Source organism: Enhydra lutris, unplaced genomic scaffold, assembly GCF_002288905.1.
Source record: "Enhydra lutris kenyoni isolate GAN:26980312 unplaced genomic scaffold, ASM228890v2 scaffoldscaffold13, whole genome shotgun sequence".
Taxonomy (NCBI): domain Eukaryota; kingdom Metazoa; phylum Chordata; class Mammalia; order Carnivora; family Mustelidae; genus Enhydra; species Enhydra lutris.
The window spans coordinates 49,247,619-49,266,783 of NW_019154097.1; the positions used below are offsets into that span (position 1 = coordinate 49,247,619).

At 56.1% G+C, this 19,165-nt stretch overlaps 2 protein-coding genes across 5 annotated transcripts; one reads left to right on the top strand and one right to left on the bottom strand.

Annotated features, from left to right (window-relative positions):
* The first annotated feature begins 11 nt into the window (after nt 1-11).
* On the top strand, nt 12-7,214 carry LOC111146163 (minichromosome maintenance complex component 7). Of its 4 annotated transcripts, none has more exons than XM_022501594.1 (15): nt 12-131; nt 1,324-1,403; nt 1,745-1,909; nt 2,074-2,198; nt 2,273-2,453; nt 2,754-2,891; nt 3,161-3,310; nt 3,462-3,576; nt 3,663-3,794; nt 4,040-4,123; nt 4,383-4,776; nt 5,043-5,126; nt 5,694-5,862; nt 6,628-6,737; nt 6,851-7,214. In XM_022501594.1, exons 1-15 carry the CDS (start codon nt 101-103, stop codon nt 7,050-7,052), a joined length of 2,160 nt encoding a protein of 719 aa, XP_022357302.1. In that variant the 5' UTR covers nt 12-100; the 3' UTR covers nt 7,053-7,214. The 4 variants fall into 4 exon arrangements, with proteins under 4 accessions (XP_022357302.1, XP_022357303.1, XP_022357304.1 ...); XM_022501596.1 differs by lacking the exon at nt 12-131 and adding an exon at nt 664-1,203; XM_022501597.1 differs by lacking the exon at nt 12-131 and adding an exon at nt 664-1,036.
* An 857-nt stretch (nt 7,215-8,071) lies between these two features.
* Nucleotides 8,072-10,981, bottom strand: LOC111146167 (COP9 signalosome subunit 6). The gene is given in 11 exon segments (XM_022501600.1): nt 8,072-8,332; nt 8,440-8,540; nt 8,861-8,953; nt 9,046-9,160; nt 9,237-9,284; nt 9,594-9,656; nt 9,747-9,835; nt 10,169-10,300; nt 10,510-10,635; nt 10,857-10,947; nt 10,949-10,981. Coding segments are annotated over 11 exon segments (1,032 nt in total). The 3' UTR covers nt 8,072-8,191.
* Nucleotides 10,982-19,165: the final 8,184 nt, after the last annotated feature.

Genomic DNA, 19,165 nt, shown 5'->3' on the forward strand with positions numbered 1-19,165 from the left:
CGCGCCAATTTCGGTTGGTCTTGAGTAGCCCGCCGCGCGGACGCTTTCTGCCGTCCCAGAAGTGAGAACCTTGAACTCGCCAACTGCTGCCGCACGGGCAATGGCAGTTAAGGACTACGTGCTCGAGAAAGGTGAGGGTGTGCAAACTTGGGAGGAGCGTCCTGCGCAGGAAGCCTTCCGGCCAACACCTGTTGATGTGAACCGGCGTCCTGGGGGTCTGGGGTCGGCGCGCGAGGCCAGAGGCAGGGTCGGGAGGCGGCGGGGCGAGGCAGACGGTGCCTGGGAGGCGCGCGGGCCTTCGAGGTCGGAGAAGAGTCGATCATCTTGTTTGGGGAAGGAGTGGGGGTTCGCGGGGTGTGGGGGGTCTGATAGCCGGGCTGGGGGCTCCATAGGAGAGGGTCGCGCCCAGGAGAAACCAAGAGCTCCGGAGACCCTGTCCAAGGGCCCTGCGTCCCCAGGGACGGGCACCCCGGGTTCGCTTTCCTCCGCGCCCTTAAGCATTCGGAGGGCCCGCGTCCTTCGGAGACGCGCCGGAGTCCCGGGGGCGGGCGGGCCCGGGCCGCTGCGCGTCGGGATTGGCCACTTTAGGCCAACCTCCAAGCGGAAGTGAAGGCGGGCGGAAGTTGCGCGACGTCGCTGGAGGGAGTGTCGTGTGTAAACAGTGTCCTTCCGCGCGGCGGCCCTGGAGAGAGCGGCTCGGGGCCGGGGCGTGCCTGGAACTGGGGGGCTTCGCGGGAGCCCAGGGGAGGAGGTGGTGCGGCGACACGGCGTGGCCTTTGACGAGCCGGCCAATCGCCGGACGGGCTCCCGCCTTGGGCGGAGGAATCCCGGGCTGTGAGGCGGCTGCATCTGGGCCCATGTGCTTCTTTGTTTACTAAGAGCGGAAGCAGTGGCGGGAGAGGGGGTGGGGTGGAGCACGGGCCTAGTGGAGAGGTTGAGGAGCCCGAAAGAAAAGGGGGACTCTTAGGCGTGGAAGAAAAGCTGAGAACCTTGAGCTCGGAGTGTGCGGCGGGGTGTGGGAGCCCTTTGGGAAAGGGTACTGAGAATTTTAACTAAGAGCCTGGAATTCCCTGGGGGCGGGCGTAGGTTGTTGGGTAATGCTCTGACTGCCCGGGGCCCCTTCTTCCGTAGGTAAGAACGGACTTGTAAGGAGGAGTTCTGTCCTACTTGGGGAGAATTACAAAGGCTTTCTTCGATGTTCATGTAAACTGATTACTTCATACATTTTGTAATTGAGAAGCGAGTTTTTTAGGTTTGCGTCAAGGGGTTTTTTGGCAAAGTATCTGAAAGACTGATTCTGGTGATCTTACATTTTTCTTCCAGAAAAGGTTAAGAAATTCCTACAGGAGTTTTACCAGGATGATGAATTTGGCAAGAAACAGTTCAAATATGGGAACCAGTTGGTAAGTTTAAGACTAAGTGGAGGGAATGGGTGTTTGCTTAAGGAGTTGTAAGAGGTGTTCCGGTTAATTTCCTTAAGTATATGTTGTAAGTGATCGCTGGAGTGTTCTATTTAATACTTAGTAAGTGGGTGTAGTTGTGCATGTTTAAAGATCATAGTGTTTGGATGTTTACATCGGCTTCTTGTACCTTCCTCCTTGCCCGCGGGCTTTCTCCCCTATAGAGTTAGGATGTCTTTGGGGGGGCTGAGAAGGGAGTATTGCTTGGTCTTTCCCCGCTATGGTGGGTGGACATTGCCAGGCCCGGTAAAGCGTGGCTCTGTTGCTGTCTCTTCTTGCCGCAGGTTCGACTGGCTCATCGGGAGCAAGTGGCAATGTACGTAGACCTAGACGATGTAGCTGAGGACGACCCGGAGTTGGTGGACTCAATCTGTGAGAACACCAGGCGCTATGTAAGGCTCTTCGCCGACGCTGTGCAGGAGCTCCTTCCTCAGTATAAGGAGAGGGAGGTGAGTGGTTGCAGAAAACCGCAGGGCGAGGAACAGGTTGCTTTTGGGACGCTTCTCAGATACTGGTGATTTTCTTGCTGCAGAAAGAGAGCAGTCAGTTCTGCCTCATGCCCTTCATGGTCTTTACTTACCTCATCCAGCTCGTTTTTCTCGTCTTTCTTTAGGTAGTAAACAAAGATGTTTTGGATGTTTACATCGAGCACCGGCTGATGATGGAACAGCGTAGCCGTGACCCTGGGGCAGCCCGAAGCCCGCAAAACCAGTACCCCCCTGAGCTCATGCGCAGATTGTGAGTGGTCGCTGTGGGGGAGGCTGTGGGAATTTGCTCTCCAGGACGTTAATGTGACCATTTTCTACACTTAGCGAGCTGTACTTTCAAGGCCCGAGCAGTAACAAGCCTCGTGTGATCCGGGAAGTGCGGGCTGACTCTGTGGGGAAATTGGTCACTGTGCGTGGAATTGTCACTCGTGTCTCTGAAGTCAAACCCAGAATGGTGGTGGCCACTTACACTTGTGACCAGTGCGGAGCGGAGACTTACCAGCCGGTATGTATAGAGCAAGGAATAGAAACACATTTAATTGGTGATTTTGCCCAGAATTAGTTTGTGTGCTGGTATTTATTTGTCGTTTATTATGTTCTTGTAAAACGTGACTGTGTTCACTTGTCGGTCTTTTTCTGGTCTGTAGTGGTCGTTTCATCTGTTTTGTGTTCTTTGTTCCTATCATCATTTTGCTCAGGACAGGTCAAGACATCCTTCACCGTTTGTGGTGTGTGCTGTGAGGAGGAAGTGTTCGCTTAGGTGACTGACTTCGTTTCCTTCTGCTTTCCCTTTCTTACATCCCAGATCCAGTCCCCTACTTTCATGCCTCTGATCATGTGCCCGAGCCAAGAGTGCCAGACCAACCGCTCAGGAGGGCGGCTGTATCTGCAGACGCGCGGCTCCAAATTCATCAAATTCCAGGAGATGAAGATGCAGGAACATGTGAGTTTGGGGTACAGGGCCCAGGAAAGGGGAGTTGAGGTGTCCACTCAGGTTCCGCAGCCACTCGCAGAGCGGAGGGAAGAAAAAACAGAGAGGCTGAGGCAGAGGGGTGACCTAGAGCAGGAGGGAGATTTGGCGAAGATGATCTCGGGGTCCCTTCTCTTGGCTCCTCAGGCTGAGAAGCGCGGTGGGATGTGTAGGCCCAGAAGATGAGGGCCTCGTCGGCTTCATGTACCTTCCTCCTTGCCCGCGGGCTTTCTCCCCTATAGAGTGACCAGGTGCCTGTGGGAAACATTCCTCGGAGCATCACCGTGCTGGTAGAAGGCGAGAACACGAGGCTTGCCCAGCCCGGGGACCACGTCGGTGTCACCGGCATCTTCTTGCCGATCCTGCGCGCTGGGTTCCGACAGGTCGTACAGGTAGGAAAGGGGCTTGAAAGGAGGAAAGATGTGCTTTTCTTTGCCTCCACTCTCGCCACCTCCCCCCCCCCAGAGAGAACCGGCAGTGGCAGAGCAGCACAAAGGCCAGTGAAACGACCTTCATCCTTGTCCTGGCGTTTTCCTGCCCAAGGGTCTCCTCTCTGAAACCTACCTGGAGGCCCATCGGGTCGTGAAGATGAACAAGAGCGACGACGACGAGGCTGTGGCTGGCGAGCTAAGCGCGGAGGAGCTGAGACACATTGCAGGTGAGGGGCCTGGGGGAGCCTGGGAACGGGGTTTTCTTTCTGGATCCCCCGCATCCCCCCAGCAAGTACTCTAAACTGTCCCACAGAGGAGGATTTCTATGAGAAGCTGGCGGCCTCCATCGCCCCAGAGATCTATGGGCACGAAGACGTGAAAAAGGCTCTGCTGCTTCTGCTGGTGGGGGGGGTCGACCAGTCTCCTCGGGGCATGAAGATCAGGGGTGAGGCCGGGCGGAGGGGAAGGGGGGGGACAGGGCAGGTGGGAGGGAGCCAGAATGTCAAGGGTCAGCTTCCCGTGACAAGTCAAATCTGGGACCTCTGTGTCACAGAATAAGAGAGCACGCGGGCTTCGTGGGCACGGGGGCAGGAGAAGGAGCGCTGGCTGTCGGGGGGCATCTCGGGAGTATGTGTTGTCGGGCAGCGCGCTGGAGAGAAGGGGTCAGCTGGAGTTCAACCCTTCTTCCAGGCAACATCAACATCTGCCTGATGGGGGACCCCGGTGTGGCCAAGTCTCAGCTCCTGTCTTACATTGATCGCCTGGCGCCCCGCAGTGAGGAACAACCCTGGGAGGGGTGAATGTACCAGACAGCAGGGCTGCGTGCTGCTCTTTTCCTTGCGGGTGGGGGAGGGGACGTGGTTCCAGAGCCAACACTCCCATTTTCAGGGGCCTTGGGAAGGCCTGGACCTGGGGGGCCGGTAGAGCGGTTTCGCTTCGGGCCTCCCCTCCATCCTGTTCTCGCTTCTTCCCTTATTCTTTTCCTCTTCTTCAACGTGTCTGCTTTTTCCCTGTTCCTGATGCTGCCGTTTAGGCCAGTACACCACGGGCCGGGGCTCCTCGGGAGTGGGGCTCACAGCAGCTGTGCTCAGAGACTCGGTGACCGGAGAGCTGACCTTGGAGGGCGGGGCCCTCGTGCTGGCCGACCAGGGCGTGTGCTGCATCGACGAGTTTGACAAGATGGCTGAGGCCGACCGCACGGCCATCCACGAGGTCATGGAGCAGCAGACCATCTCCATTGCCAAGGCCGGCATTCTCACCACGCTCAACGCCCGCTGTTCCATCCTGGCTGCCGCCAACCCTGCCTATGGGCGCTACAACCCTCGTCGCAGCCTGGAGCAGAACATACAGCTTCCTGCTGCGCTGCTCTCCCGATTTGACCTCCTCTGGCTGATCCAGGACCGGCCTGACCGGGACAATGACTTACGGTAAGTGGAGCTCAGCGCTCCAGGACACACCGCCCTAGTGTTCCATAGGGAGGGAGAAGGTGTCCCTGCTTATGGGAGCTCTGGAGCCTTTCCCTCTTACATGGGAGCTGGTCCTCGCTTCTTCAGGGAGATAGGGAGTCGGGACTAAAACCCCAGTGAGGATTCCACACTGTGAAGAGCTGGTGGGCTGAGCCGCGGGTAGAGGGACGGGGCACAGGGTATGTGGCCGCAAAGAGAACGTGTCTGCTTGCCTCCGCTCTGCCCAGGTTGGCCCAGCACATCACCTACGTGCACCAGCACAGCCGCCAGCCCCCAGCCCAGTTTGAACCCTTGGACATGAAGCTGATGAGGTAGGACAGCTGGGGCAAGGCCGGCACGCCGGACCCGTCACCCCACATGGCGGCAGCTTGGGCCGTGTGTGCGTCTCCTGGAATGCGGTGTTTCTCACTACCGCCCCGCTCCCCTCTGGGGCTGAGAGCAGGCTGTGCCCACCCCCACCCCGCTGGTGGCTGCACAAGACGTAGCATCAGAACCTTTCTCGCCAGCTGCCCGTCTCAGGGTAGAGGCAGGTCCGGATTTCAGGAGTGGCTGGACACGGCTCCGTGTAGTTGATGGGTTTGCTCCGAGGGGCCCCAGGAGCCCCCAGTTCTCCTTGTCTTGTCCCTGTTCTCTTGTTCTGTTGCAGTAAACAAAGTACAGTCGGGCCCCCGTCCTAGGTTCAGGGGAGGGGACTTGACCATCTTTTATGACTGGTGGATTTTTCCTGTAAAATCCTTTTTCTGAAAACTTCGAAATCATTTGGAAGGTGCCACTGGGAGAACTCCAGTGATGCTCAAGCGAATTTATTTTTCCTACTTGGGGGAGCAGGTGTTGCTTTCAGTGTAGAATTCTTGCTTTCCCACAAACCTCTTCCGCAGACGTTACATCGCCATGTGCCGGGAGAAGCAGCCCACGGTGCCGGAGTCTCTGGCCGACTACATCACGGCCGCATACGTGGAGATGAGGCGGGAGGCCTGGGCCAGCAAGGACGCCACCTACACTTCCGCCCGGACCCTGCTGGCCATCCTGCGGCTGTCCACGGCTCTGGTGAGCGCCCGGGCCCGCTCCGCTGGCGGGGGGCCGTTCCAACGTTCCCTGGGCAGCCGCCGCCCCCCCCAGCACCCCGGCCCTGCTATACCTGCGGCGGCCTCCCTCCCGCTCAGGCCCTGCCGGTGCTAAAGTGCTGACAGTGCAGATAGCGGTCCTGCGGGCTACCGCACTGTGGGTACTTGCTGCTCCGGCAGGGCACGCACGGCGTCCCTGGAGGGAGAGGCCTGGCCCCGCTGCTCCAGCCTCACGGCGGGGGGAGGGGGTCGCCCGCACGCCCCCGTGTCCTCCGTCCTTGCTAGAAACCTGCAGTTCTGTCCGCACACCTTGGACCTTAGTCCCGGGGGCTCCAAAGTGCTGTTCGTGCAGGTAGTGTGATTACCTGACCTACTGCTGAGCTAGCACTTCCCGAGCCCCGGGGACGCGACCTCTCTGCCAGCCGCCTTCCCGGCCGAGCTCCCCCTGCTCTGTCTGTCGTGGTGGGGAGCCCAGGGGTGCTCCGGAGGGTCTGGTCTCCCTCACAGGACAGCGGAAGCCCGGGACTGGCCAGCGTTGCAAGGCGGAGACTTGGGCAATTGCTGGACGCTGCCCGCGCATTGCACTCGTCTCGGTCTGACAGTGCCGGCCCCGCACTGCGGCTGCTGGGCGGGGGCTCCCCTCTCGTCTTCGGGGCTGCCCTTCTTGAAGCTGGAGCGGGGTGGGGGGGTCCCCTGAGGTGGTTCCCTCCCCTCCTCCCGTGCCCATCTCTCCCTCCCTTCCCCGCAGGCGCGGCTGCGGATGGTGGACACGGTGGAGAAGGAAGATGTGAACGAAGCCATCAGGCTCATGGAGATGTCCAAGGACTCCCTGCTGGGCGACAAGGGGCAGACGCAGAGGTGAGCCACGCCGGGCCCCGCGCCTCACCTGCCCCGGCTGTGCGTGGCGGTGGCCTCGGCGCGAACACGGCCAACGGTTCTCTGACCTCGCACCGCCCTGCTGTTCCCTGCAGGACCCAGAGGCCCGCGGATGTGATATTCGCCACCGTCCGGGAGCTGGTCTCCGATGGCCGGAGCGTGCGCTTTGCAGAGGCGGAGCAGCGCTGCGTCTCCCGGGGCTTCACCCCTGCCCAGTTCCAGTCGGCGCTCGATGAGTACGAGGAGTTGAACGTGTGGCAGGTTAATACCGCCCGGACACGGATCACTTTTGTCTGAGTCCATCCTGCTGGTGAGACTCTGTGCTCCGTGTGGTGACCCCACCCCCCCCAAGAGAGCCCGTGGTGCCTTTGAGGGGAAAAGAGGACTCCCTGGTTTCTCCTAAGCTGCATTTGTTTTATTCTTTTTGCTAATAAAGTGTTTGTAGGTTGCTTTATTCTATTCAGACAGGGTTTTAAGAATTTTCTAGATTCTTACCTTGTTCCCTTCATGCTTCTTACCCGGTTCACTCCATAAACGGACCGAGTAATGCACCCGCTCTACCTGCCAGGGACTGTTACTGCTTGCTGCGTCCCCAGCCTGTAAGTCCCGCTGTGCGGAGAGGACATGAAAGATCGGTCTCCAGTCCCTTTCCCAGTCCTGCTGTGCCTCCGGGCTCTGGAGAGACTGCCAGTATGAACTGCAAGGCTTCCAGGCAACTCCTCTCCTTGTCTACTTCCTGAAATGCCTCAGCGCTCAGGCCTTCTGTTGCCAACTCTCCCTCTAAAGCTTTGTTCCGGGGTGAGGACAGGGAGCTGAAGGGTGGCACAGGGAGGTGGGACACCACGGACAGGTGATCACATGTACCAGTCCCCACATTCACACCTGGCTCTCTAGTATGGTGACTGGAGCCCCCCCTGCCTGCTAGGGGTGAGGTGCCGAAGTCCGATGTAGCGCTGTCATGCGCACTCTGAACATGAGCACGTAGAGAAAACTTCCTCTTGGCAGTAGACGGGGCCCATAAAGCTTTCGGGTTGTCCAAAAAAGACAAATTCACTTAGCTTGGAGAATCAGCCACTAGTCAAGTGTATAGGGTTGGTCTCTGCACTGCTGTCCTAGGGAGACCTTAGGAAACAGCTCGCTTAGGCGGAAGCGGGCAGACTTTGGCTCAATGTAGACTCCTTCACCTGACCAGACCTGGGGTCACCTCCCCACCACTGCAGGCTGTCCTGCCTGAGCGAGGCTGGAACCAAGGCCCTTCCTTAAGATCAAGTTGAGAAGGCTGCGTGGTGCCCAACAGAGAGGACAGAGCCACTGGAAGGGGTGCTGAGGGGCTGCTCCCCTTTTATTATCGACAGGAGGTTTTTCTAACGGGAGTGTGACACCCCTCCCCTGTGGGACCATTGTCCGACCTGTGTGTCGTCCCTTCAAATACCCTCTCAGAAGAAGAGCCCCCGCATCCGCCTGCCGATGCCTTGTCGATCGTAGAGGACGTTGAACTTGTTCACAAACTGGTTCATGGTGTTGCAGGTTTTGGTGATGGTGCCGAGGTAGGCCATGAGCCCCACGTCATTGCATTGCTGGAAGGAAAAGACCAGTTGTCCGGGGGACAGCGGACTGTCCAATGTCCTGCATACAGACATGATGTACAAAAGCCCCACCTCCCCAGCCTGGGTTTTATACTCACATCATAAAAGTCTGTCTTGAACTTGTCTGTGCTGAGCACTGGTAGGCAATGACACAGAGCATAGGCCTCCCGCAGGATCTCATGGTTGAAGGGGACCTCTCCTAAAGGCACAAAAGGACTGCGTTAGGGCGCCTGGGTGGCTCAGTGGGTTAGGCCGCTGCCTTCGGCTCGGGTCGTGATCTCAGGGTCCTGGGATCGAGTCCCGCATCGGGCTCTCTGCTCAGCGGGGAGCCTGCTTCCCTCTCTCTCTCTCTCTCTCTCTCTCTCTCTCTGCCTACTTGTGATCTCTGTCATAAAAATAAAATCTTTAAAAAAAAAAAAAAAAAAAGGACTGCGTTAATGTAGACGCTGTCATCTCTCCAGGAGGGAGAGGAAGTGATCTCCCAGGAGAGAGAGGAGTGCCAGGGAGACACTGTCCTACCCGCTTCGGAGGCCTTGACGTACTCCAAGATGAGCTTGACCCGGCTGTGCAGCATCTTAATGGCGCTGTGTTGCGCGATCAGGTGCTCGGCCACTGCAGGGAGACAGGAACAGGCCAACATGTAAAATGAACGTGGCCAGACTTTCCAGCCCCACGGCCGAGGAAGCCCCTCCAGCCTTCCTTACCCGTGGAGTTCTCGCCGCTGCCAGTGGCCGTCATTCGGGCTACGTGGTCAACACCAATGCGTTCAGCTTCCTCTGTGGCCAGAGTGTAGGTCAGTTCAGCAAATAGCATGGTGGCCTATAGGGCACAAAGGCAGCGTCAGAAGCAGGAAAGGCCGGGAGCAGGATCGGAGGGTTGAAGGGCAGGCCATTACCTCTCCGTTGACTATATCGATGACGGACTCAAAAACGCTGACGGGAAGCTGTAAAGAAACAGCGGAGACGGCGTGACATCAAGCGCCCCTGAGCTACTACAGGCCAAATGCTGGGCTTGGCTCTTCCACCGTAGACTTTTCCATCCAATCTTCCCAAAGACCCACTGAAGTAAGGATAATCCCCATCTCACACGTGAGGCAAAAAGCAGTTTAGAGGTTTAATGACTAACCCAAAGTCACACAGCCGCTGAGTGGGAGAATTCCCCTCCGGTGAAGATTCAGCCCGACGGAGATGGGAAAGGAAGGACAGTGGGGGGGAGGAGGCTACAAAACAGGCACGGGGTCAGCATTACTCACATCTGTGTGCTTGGTCATAGGGTTCAACTTAAGAAAGAGTGGGCTCTCGATGATCTCGCACACCTGGAAGAGGGGATGGTGGCCACGAGTGTCAGGGCCCATCTTTCTCCCTCCCGTCACTCTCCCCCAGCACGCACGTGTGAGCACGTGTACCTGCTTGTGGACGTGGATGTCGGAGGGGTCAGGCGGCCCACCGGTGGTATACCAGCCCAGAAACTCCAGCTCCTTGAAAACCTGTTTGACTGGGGAGAAAGAACCAGAGCACAGGGTTATTTCTTTAAACCACCCTCCCGTAACCGGAAGCGCCTGGTATATTTTTCATCGACTTCTCCCCTCCCCACTCAACTCCTGGCTCAACTCACAATAATCAATCCCTTCTATCTTCTCTTGTCCTTTACTGTCATCTGGAGGGAATGCCTAAATGCATTCTCTTTCTGAGATCCTTCCCACTACTCTCACTCCCCCGCCCCTTCTTGTCCCATTCTATTTCTTCCCAACACACTGCATCTCCCCCACTCTGCCTTTGTTTCTTACTCCCACTCCTCCCTCCCCCTCCAAGCCTCTTCCCCTCTCACACTGCTCCTCCTTGGTGTAGTAATACTCCTTGTCAATGATAATCTTCTCCTCCACAGTGTGGGAGAGCAGCTCAAAGGAGTTCATCACCTCGATATTTCGGCCCTCCTGTTTCCCGATCAGAGCCCCGATCACTGCGGGGAGAGAACGACACGTGAGACATGAGGGTTAGGAATCTTGTCCCTCATCACTGCAGCCCAAGGGTCGAGGTCAATGTGAACCAAACGCTGGAGACACGGTGGCCTGGGGGAGGAGGAACCGGTCTCAGGAACGGAACGGGCAAAGACCCCATATTTGGGGGAGGTGACCGAGAGGAGGTGGGAGAATTACGCCGAACACGCACCCTGCATAGGCCGCCCCTCCTGGGAGCGCATGCGAATCCAATGGTCTGAAATGTTGAGAATGACGAGGGGATGAAGAGCGACGGAGACGCTCCCCGTCACGCCGGAGGCCATCACGCTGGGAACTACTGAGGGTGGAGGAAAAGGAGGGCGAGTGAGCTTCGGCGCAGCACATTCTGCCCCGAGGCTGAGAGCGGGAGACGGCGGAGCCGGAGCCATACATCCCTCCCGCAAATTAGTCCAGGGGGAGGTACTGCCGTCCTGCCTGCTGACTCCTCCCGGGAGTCCAGGGGGGCCTTGTCGCTCCCCGAGGGGCGTCACCAGAGGAGGCCCCCGCGAGGCCCGTTACCTGCTGCATCCACCTCCATCCCGCTGCTCCCTCCAGTCCCGTTCGCCGCCGCCGCCATTTTCCCCGCGCCCGCCAGCCTCGGCCCCGCCCCCCTCCCTGCCGGCTTCCGTAGGTCGGCGGCGCATGCTCAGTGGGCGCGGGGCCTCGGCGGGCGGGGCGTGCTGCCCCGAGGCCGCCCGACTCCGGAAGACCCGGTCCTGGTTGTCACCTGCCGCTGCGGAATCCCTGGAACAAATTACTTAACCCTGACCCCTCCCAACCTTATGGTCCTCGCCATTAAAATTGGGATAAAACGGCCTAGTTCCTAAGGCTGCTGCGGGAGGAATGAAAAATCATGTGTTTGCCCTCAGGATGAAATCCGAGCCGCGTGCAAGGCCCTGCAGTGTCGAGCCCCGCCTGCCAGCCGGCCTGTCCTCTGCTCTGCCCCTCGGTCCTCCTGCTGCAGCTGCACGGGCCCTCGCGGCAGTTCCCTTCGCATGCCCCGCTCGCTCCCACGTGAGGGCCTCTGTGACCAACGCCACACCTGACACACAGGAACCCAAGTAGTTTTTCAGCGGATGGTTATTTTGAAGTGGTTTCACCCGGTGTCCTCCTTGCCCTCCAAATACCGTATTCCCCACAGGACTAGGGACATCCCCAGCACTCTAAGCCCGCCCGACCTCTCTGCCCTCCGTCTCCAGCAGCCTTTCAAAACTGGCTTCTGGCAAACCTCGCCCTCTCCAGACCTCCCCCCACTCCTACACTCGAGCACGCTGAGGGCTGCATTTACCCCCCTTGCTGCCCCTACAGTTTGTCCCGCCGGCTCTTGTACTGTGTGTCTGTGCCACACCCAAAGTGTAAGCCCTCAGAAAGCAGGTGGACACCTGTGTCTCGACCCCGCAGAGCCCACCCCAGCGCCCACAGGCAGCAGGTACCCGGAGATGTGTGCTGCTTTATCACTTTCCTCATTTTCAAGTCCAGTCTTTTAGCAGCGTCTTCGAATCTCTTTCTTTGTCCCTCTGTTCCCTTTGTCACATCACCTTAGACAATAAAACCGCCTCCCTGCTTCCTTCCTGTAAAGACACCCTGCATTCCACGTAGTGCCCACTGGGATAACCCAGGATAATCTCCCCATCTGAAGATCCTTAACCTAATCATAAGTCCCTGACAATCTCCCAATCTGAAGATCTTAATTATAAATCCACAATAATCTCCCCATCTGAAGATCCACATTTTAATGAGATCTGCAAAATCTCTTTTCCCTGTAAAGTGACATTCACAGATTCCAAGGATTGGGACCTGGCTGTCTTTGGGGGCCACTGTTCAGCCCGCCACAGCACACTGTGGGGGAGCTGGAGAGCATTGTCTTCATGATCTAGCGTTATGTCAGTCCGTGAAGAGAATCCTGGTGGCTGAAGCAGAATTAAGTCGGAATTCGCTAAGCTCCCTTTTGGCTGGGCTGTACCCAGAGGATTGGAATTCCCTAGGCTCCCTTTTGGCTACCACCAGGCTGGCCCCGGGGTAGCCATGCAGTGGGGGGCAGGGGGAGGGAGAGAAGTGTCAAACCAAGGAATGGTCAGGACAGAATCTTTAATTTTCAAAACAAGTCTAGAAAGCCTTCCTTTCATCCTGATTGTTGCCCAAGAGATGGCTGAGCAGGAGGAGATGAACACTTTCAGGGAACGGCCACATTTAGCAACCAGGATGTCTTACTAAGGTCTGTGGGCCAGGAGGAGGTAAGGGAGGTCGGGATGATCTGGAGGAGGCCGTTCCAGCCCTTGGAACTCAGATGCTGAGGATGGTAGGGAGTGTAGAATGTCCATGCAACACCTTGACTACTGACCCATTGTTGGGTAGCTTTTGTGAGATAAAGCTTCATGCACCCCAATGTCAGACTGTAGATGGTCTGCAAAACCTAGAACATGACATGGTTTAGTTTCAAGGGCCATAGTGATGTGGCCTAAGTCAGGGGATCAGACTAGAACAGGGACATCAGCACCAAGAAAGACCCGAGAAGGTGTCGAAGGTTCAGTGGAATTGGTTTAGGTGTGGGTGGGAGCTTCTGGCCAGTACAGGCTTGATCAGCATCTTAAAAGTGCCAGTCTTACCAGAGACCAGGTCCCCACCATGGGCAAGCACACGAGTGACTCGACTGTCAGATCTAAGGTGTGTTCAGTGCTCCCAAAGCACATGCTTTTCATCTTCTCCGTCAGCTTCAAGTGGCCAAGCAAGCAACCAGCCATTGGCTGACAGCCCAAGTCAGCGAAACGTCACCAGGCTCCTCATGGGGAGTGCTGGCCAGATGTATGATGAGAATAGCCTTGAGTTCTGCCCACTGAGCAGAGCTGTGACATTGGCTTTCAGTTTGGGGCAGCTGGCCCTGAAGCTGGGCAGCAGCAGCTCCCCGGTGGACCCCATCAGGGCTCACCCCATCAGGGTTCATCAGGAGCCATCAGGGAACCAAGCCCAGGCATTCAGAGGAGACTCTGAGACCTCCAGTCCCTACTGATCCACGTCCCGGGTTCAAGTTCCTTACAAAGCAGTAGTGCCACTTCATGTAAGACCCCTCCGGGAGCACACGGACTGTGCCCTTAAATATACCATTCCTGTCTCACCAGTGAGGTCTGCTAGGCTCTGCCGATCTTGCCATCCATCAGCTTTGACTTGATTCACCCCAAAATGGGAGTATTGTGTTGGAGAATTACCAAGTCCCCTGGGTCTGGAGTCCTTCAGGAGCAGGTGTGCCCCTAGCTGTGTCCCGCAGGTGGCGCTGTTGCACTGACACTGATGGTGCCTCAGAGGCAAGCTGTGATTTCTCTTCCTCCTCCTCTGCTTAGCCACCTGCGGGTCCCACTGTCCCCCCCCCCCCGCCCCCCACCCCGCAGCACACAGCAGGCCCTGAATGGGAAAATCCCCTTTAACTCTTAAGGGACTGGAAAATTGCGAGCATATCCCCCTCCAGTTCCCACTTATGTCTTTAGGTGTAGAAGCATCAGAGACATCGGGCCCCACGCAAGATCACTTGGGCTTGGCTTCTCCACCGCAAACCCTGTCCAGACCCTGCTGCTGGATTCAGGCATGTCTTCCCCTACAGGAACAAGGACCAAGGAATTTAACCCGTTTGTCAGGGGTTACAAGAACAACCAGCGGGAGACCACACTAATCCTCCGGACCAGACAGCTAGGGCAGGGCCTTGGTGGAGGCCCCTCAGGGAAAACTGAACCCTCAGGCTGGGTTTTTTGTTGTTGTTTTTTAAACTTTATTTATTTATTTGACAGAGAGAGAAAGATCGTAAGTAGGCAAAGAGGCAGGCAGAGGTGGGGGGGGGAAGCAGGCTCCCTGCTGAGCAGAGAGCCCGATGCAGGGCTCGATCTCACGACCCCGAGACCATGATCTGAGCCCAAGGCAGAGGCTTAACCCACTGAGCCACCCAGGCGCCCCCTCAGGCTGTTTTTTTTACTTTGGCCTCAAGCTCTGGGGTCAGCAGCCACAATTCATATTGCCTCTGCCTTAGGGTGGGGGTGGGGGTACCTTCTGTCTCTCTGTGACAGGCTCTCTCCCCAAGTTTAGTTTAGGAGGGCTGCCTTCCCTCAGAGGCCTGAGGCGGATTGCAAGGGGCACCTTGGCTCCCGAAGTAGCTGCTGGAGCGGGTTACCAGCTGCCACAACCACACTCCCAGCATGGCTTTGGGAATAATATAGCTCATGCACTTGGCGTTCCCTCTGGGAGAGATCTGACCATACTTCTCAGCTGCCTTACCTCAGGCTGCAGCCCCAACCTTGACCCGGCAGCTGCCCCATCTCCACGGCTTCAGGGCCGTCCAGACGGAGATGGAGGGGGTGAAAAAGAACTTTAACCCATTTGGTTCACTGAGAGATACACTGTAGAGAGGGCCGCTGGCCTGTGCTTGTCCCCAGGCCAGCCCAGGAGCAAGGGCGGCCCTCCTCCACTCCAGCCTCCCGCTCAGGAACCCCCACCATTGCGGGGGGCAGTTTCCTCTGATTGCCCGGCCCCTCCTGTCCAACATCCCAGGGCAGGGCCCAAGAGAAGCATCTGGCTACTGCAGAGTCCCGGGCACGTGGGGACAGAGCAGGCCGAAGCGATGGAGAGGGACAGACAGGACGTCTGGACATCCTTCCGCTATAGCTCTACGGATGGGAGCACTAGAACTGGGGACCCTTCTGGACCCCGAATGAATGACGGCGATACTCCAGCTCGGTTTTAGTTGTTATTGGAAATGGATGCCTGATTCCACAGTTCTCTTTCCCCTTTAAACCAAGTGCCCCGAGACTGTGCAAGGATGGTCTCTGCGAGCTGAGCCGTGGAATAAGAGGGGTCTCTTAATCCTTACCTTTGGGTCAGAAGCGCTGTGCTAGTTCCTTGGGGTCACCCCTTTACCAGGCACTTCCCTGTGGCAACGGCAGCTCTGGGGTGTCACCATGCGGAGGGCTCCCTGCCCGGAATTGGAGGCTCACTGTCCCAGGGAGTGCCTAGTGCCAAGACCCAGTGTTTCATCAGTGCTTACAATGCTGCAGCTCCAGACTAACTCCAGGGGTAAGTGGGGAAGGGAGGGCGATGCAGGACGCAGAGAGATTGCAGAATCCGAAGGCGGGATCCAAGTCAGAGCTGGGGCTCATGGGACCGCCGGGCCACAGCTGCTGTCTAGGCAAACGGGCCCAGCTTTCTCCCCTGTGCATCTGAGCACGAGCCCCCCCTGCTCACCCACGAGCACGCACGCGGGACCGCAGGATCCATCTGGAGATGCAGTTAGGGGCTCTGCTGTACCTCGTCTGTCCTGAAGGCTTCTCTAAGGCTAGAGGCCAGGCGGAACCCAGACTCACATCCACGAGTGCTTCCCATGGACGGCTCAGGGCAGGAAGGCCTCCGATGGGCTGTGGCGGGGGCTGGCAGGTGAGTTCAACTCACTGGACTGGCAGTATTTTCAGCTGTGGCAAAAAGTCATGCGGGTTTTGTGCAATGTTCCCTCCTTCCTTCCTTCCTTCCTTTTTAGAGAAGGGGGAGAGAGAGCGAGTGGGTGCAGGGGGGGCAGGGATGCAGAGGGAGAGAGAATCTTAAGTGGGCTCCACGTTGCTCTCAATCTCACGACCCTGAGATCACAACCTGAGACAAAATCAAGAGGCTGCCGCTTGCTTAGCCAACTGAGCACGCCCCGCCAGGGCACCCAGAATTTTTCACTTTCAGATAAACAGCCACAGCGCCTGGGCGGGCGAGCCCCGTGAGTGGTTCTGGGCACAGATGCGGCCGGGCTGGAGCCCAGAGCCTCACTGCCTCTTTGGGTAAAGGGAGCTGCCCTCCTTCCACAGGCCGAGTCTCCCAGGGGCTACAGCTGGCTGTGACCCGGGTCCTTGTCCCCACAGCGGCTGCTCATCTCCCCAGGCGTGCCTGCAGCTGACCGGCTTCTAATAAAGTTGGGGAAGACTGCAGAAACTAAAATTCAGTTTTTAGATTAAATAATGGATTTTTCCTAATTTAAAAATACGAGAGGGGCGCCTGGGTGACTCAGTCGGTTTGCCTTTGATTCAGGTCATGATTATGCGGTCCTGGGATCGTCCCGCATCAGGCTCCCTGCTCAGTGGGGAGCCTGCTTCTCCCTCTGCCTGCCGCTCCCCCTGCTTGTGCTCACTTGCTCTCTCTCTGGCAAATAAATATTTTTTTTAAAAATATGAGAATTGAGTCAAACAGTTTCTCCTTTAAATTTTTTCGAGGAACGTCAGTCAATATTGTATGATGATTTATCACATGGCTTAACCCAAGAGCCGGGCTGATCTTTTACTTGGAGTCTGTTTCCGTGGCAGCTGAGTGGCCCATAGCAACAGATTTGCCTCCTGGCCAGGCTGGCCCAGCATATGCTGTGAAGAGGGTTTGCTTGTGCCGAAGAGCCTCATTTAAGAACTGGGCCGAGGTGTGCGTGGGGGGCTCGGCTGGGTGTCTGCCTTCAGCTCAGGTCATGATCCCAGGGTCCTGGGATTGAGCCCCACATTGGGCTCCCTGCTTGGCGGGGAGTCTGCTTCTCCCTCTGCCCATCCCCCTGCTCATGTTCTCTCTCTCTCTCTCTCTCTCATAAATAAATAAAATCTTGAAGAACATAACTCAGGCCTTGTTCTCCTTCAGAAGGCAATTCACTGGAAATTAACCAAATTTTCTGCAAAAGTTAGTGGATTACCTTGATTTGTCTAAAGAAACATTTACAAATGTCAACAAGTCTAGGAGCTACTTCTGTGCTTGCAGAATCCAGCAGAAGGTATTAAAGTACAAAGGCACACGCCAGAGACTTGTTTTCCACATCCAAGGGCCACCTGTGATGTCAGCTTTCATCCCAGGAGCATCGTCCTCCTGCCAACCAGAATGATGACCCTGGGTAGATCATCAGTCTTTGCTGGACCCCTTTCCCAGTAAAGAATTTATAATCTCTATTCTGAAAGCCGAGCGTTCTTTTTAGTTATTTGACTTCTGTTATGAGGGTGAAAACAGAGATATGTGAGAGAGGTCTGTGTGTTGGAGAACTATGTCCCCGTGGAACTCCTTCCACTCACCGCAATTACCTTAAGGGGATTCTCCTCCCGAGCCGACAAGGCCAGCAAACCTCTGGGCCTTCCTTTCTATGAATGTCTTCCCAGCTCACGGGATCGATACCTCAGTGGGATCAAGCACAAGAGCTCTGGGTTCAGTTTCCCACAGTTAAAAGCAAAAGGCTGATCTCATATCAAATTCCTTAACTTAATTAGATCTGTGAAGACTGCTTTTCCAAATAAAATAGCATTTAGAAGCTCCAGGGATTAGGGCTTGACACCTTGGGCGGCCGTCAAGGAACCTACTACGGCAGAGTATCTTAACTAGTGGCAAGATCCATTTGAGAGGCAGATTTAATTGGAAGCAGGAGGTGAAGCTTATTCTTCGTTTCTTTTTCCTCATCTATCAGATTGGGCCCTTCTCCACTTCTCCGGATGGGTTACTGCTTCCAGTGTGTTGACGGCATCCCTCTGTCACCCAGAGACCACAGGTAGTGACAAAACGTGGGCGACAGGCTGGTTAGGGGCAGGGACAAGCAGGACAGGCCACGGCTAGAGCTGAAATATCTTCCTAGGGGAGATGCAGTGAGCAGAGGATGGAAACATCAGGAACATGGACGTGACGTTGATTATGAGCGTGGGACACAGGGGCATTCTTCTTAAACTTCCTCTTCTGGGCAGCTGTCAGAAACCCACACTGACCTCCGTGTGAAGGACAATGTACTTAGCTAGTGTTTTTGTTGTGGTTGTTATTTTTATTTATTTACTTTTTTTTTTTTTTTTCAGTAATCTCTCCATCCAACAGAGGGCTCGAACTCACAACCCTGAGAGGAAGAGAAGAGTCGCGCGCCCCACCGACTGAACCAGCTGGGCGCCTCAGCAGGTGCGTTTGGGAGATGACCCCAGCTCCTGTCTACTGAAGTCATATGGCAGTGCCTGAGGCCTTCACACACATTCTGTACCCAGAAGAATCCGTGAACGAGGCCGTGAGGAAACAGACTCAGGGCCTCCAAGCAATTCAGAAGGGAGTCAGAATTCTCGCCGCAGCTCTGTCTGCCTCGAGGGTCCGGGCTGCCTGCCCCTTGATCTCAGAGGCATGTAACTCATTCTAGACTTTTTGTGGAATGTCTCTTTTCTTTACCACAGAGATTGATGGCATTTGCCTTTTCTACTTTCTGTTCTCTTAGACCAAACACTGACAACCAGGAATAAGCGGAGTATTCCAGGGGGAGCGGATATAAAAGGAAGACTTGATGAGTATTCTAAATTTGCAGGCTGTTTAGAAACAGCAGCAAAATTCCACAAGAAAGAGAGGAAAGTATCTCCTTCCCCCAGGCCGTGCTCAAGCAGAGCAACAGTCTTCCCCAGAAAACCACCCCCCATTGGAGAAGAAGCCTGCCAGCTGAGGAAAGCCAACAGAAATGTCAATGTCCCATAAGAAGAAGGATCTTATGGGACATCCAGTTGACTTGGTCAGTAGAGGACACAACTCCTGATCACGAGCTTGTGAGTTCAAGCCCCACGATGGGCATGGAGCCCACTTAAAAAAAAACAAAAAAAACTTGGGGAGCGCCTGGGTGGTTCAGTTGATTAAGTGTCCAACTCTTGATTTCAGCTCAGATCTCGATCTCAGGGTGGTGAGTTCAAGCCCCGTGCTGGGCATGGAAAAAATCTTTTAAAAATTTTAAAATAATAAAAAAAAAAAAAAGAAAAAAGAAAGAAGAAAGATCCTATAAGAAATGTAAATTGGGGGTGCCTGGGTGGCTCAGTTGGTTAAGCAACTGCCTTCGGCTCAGGTCA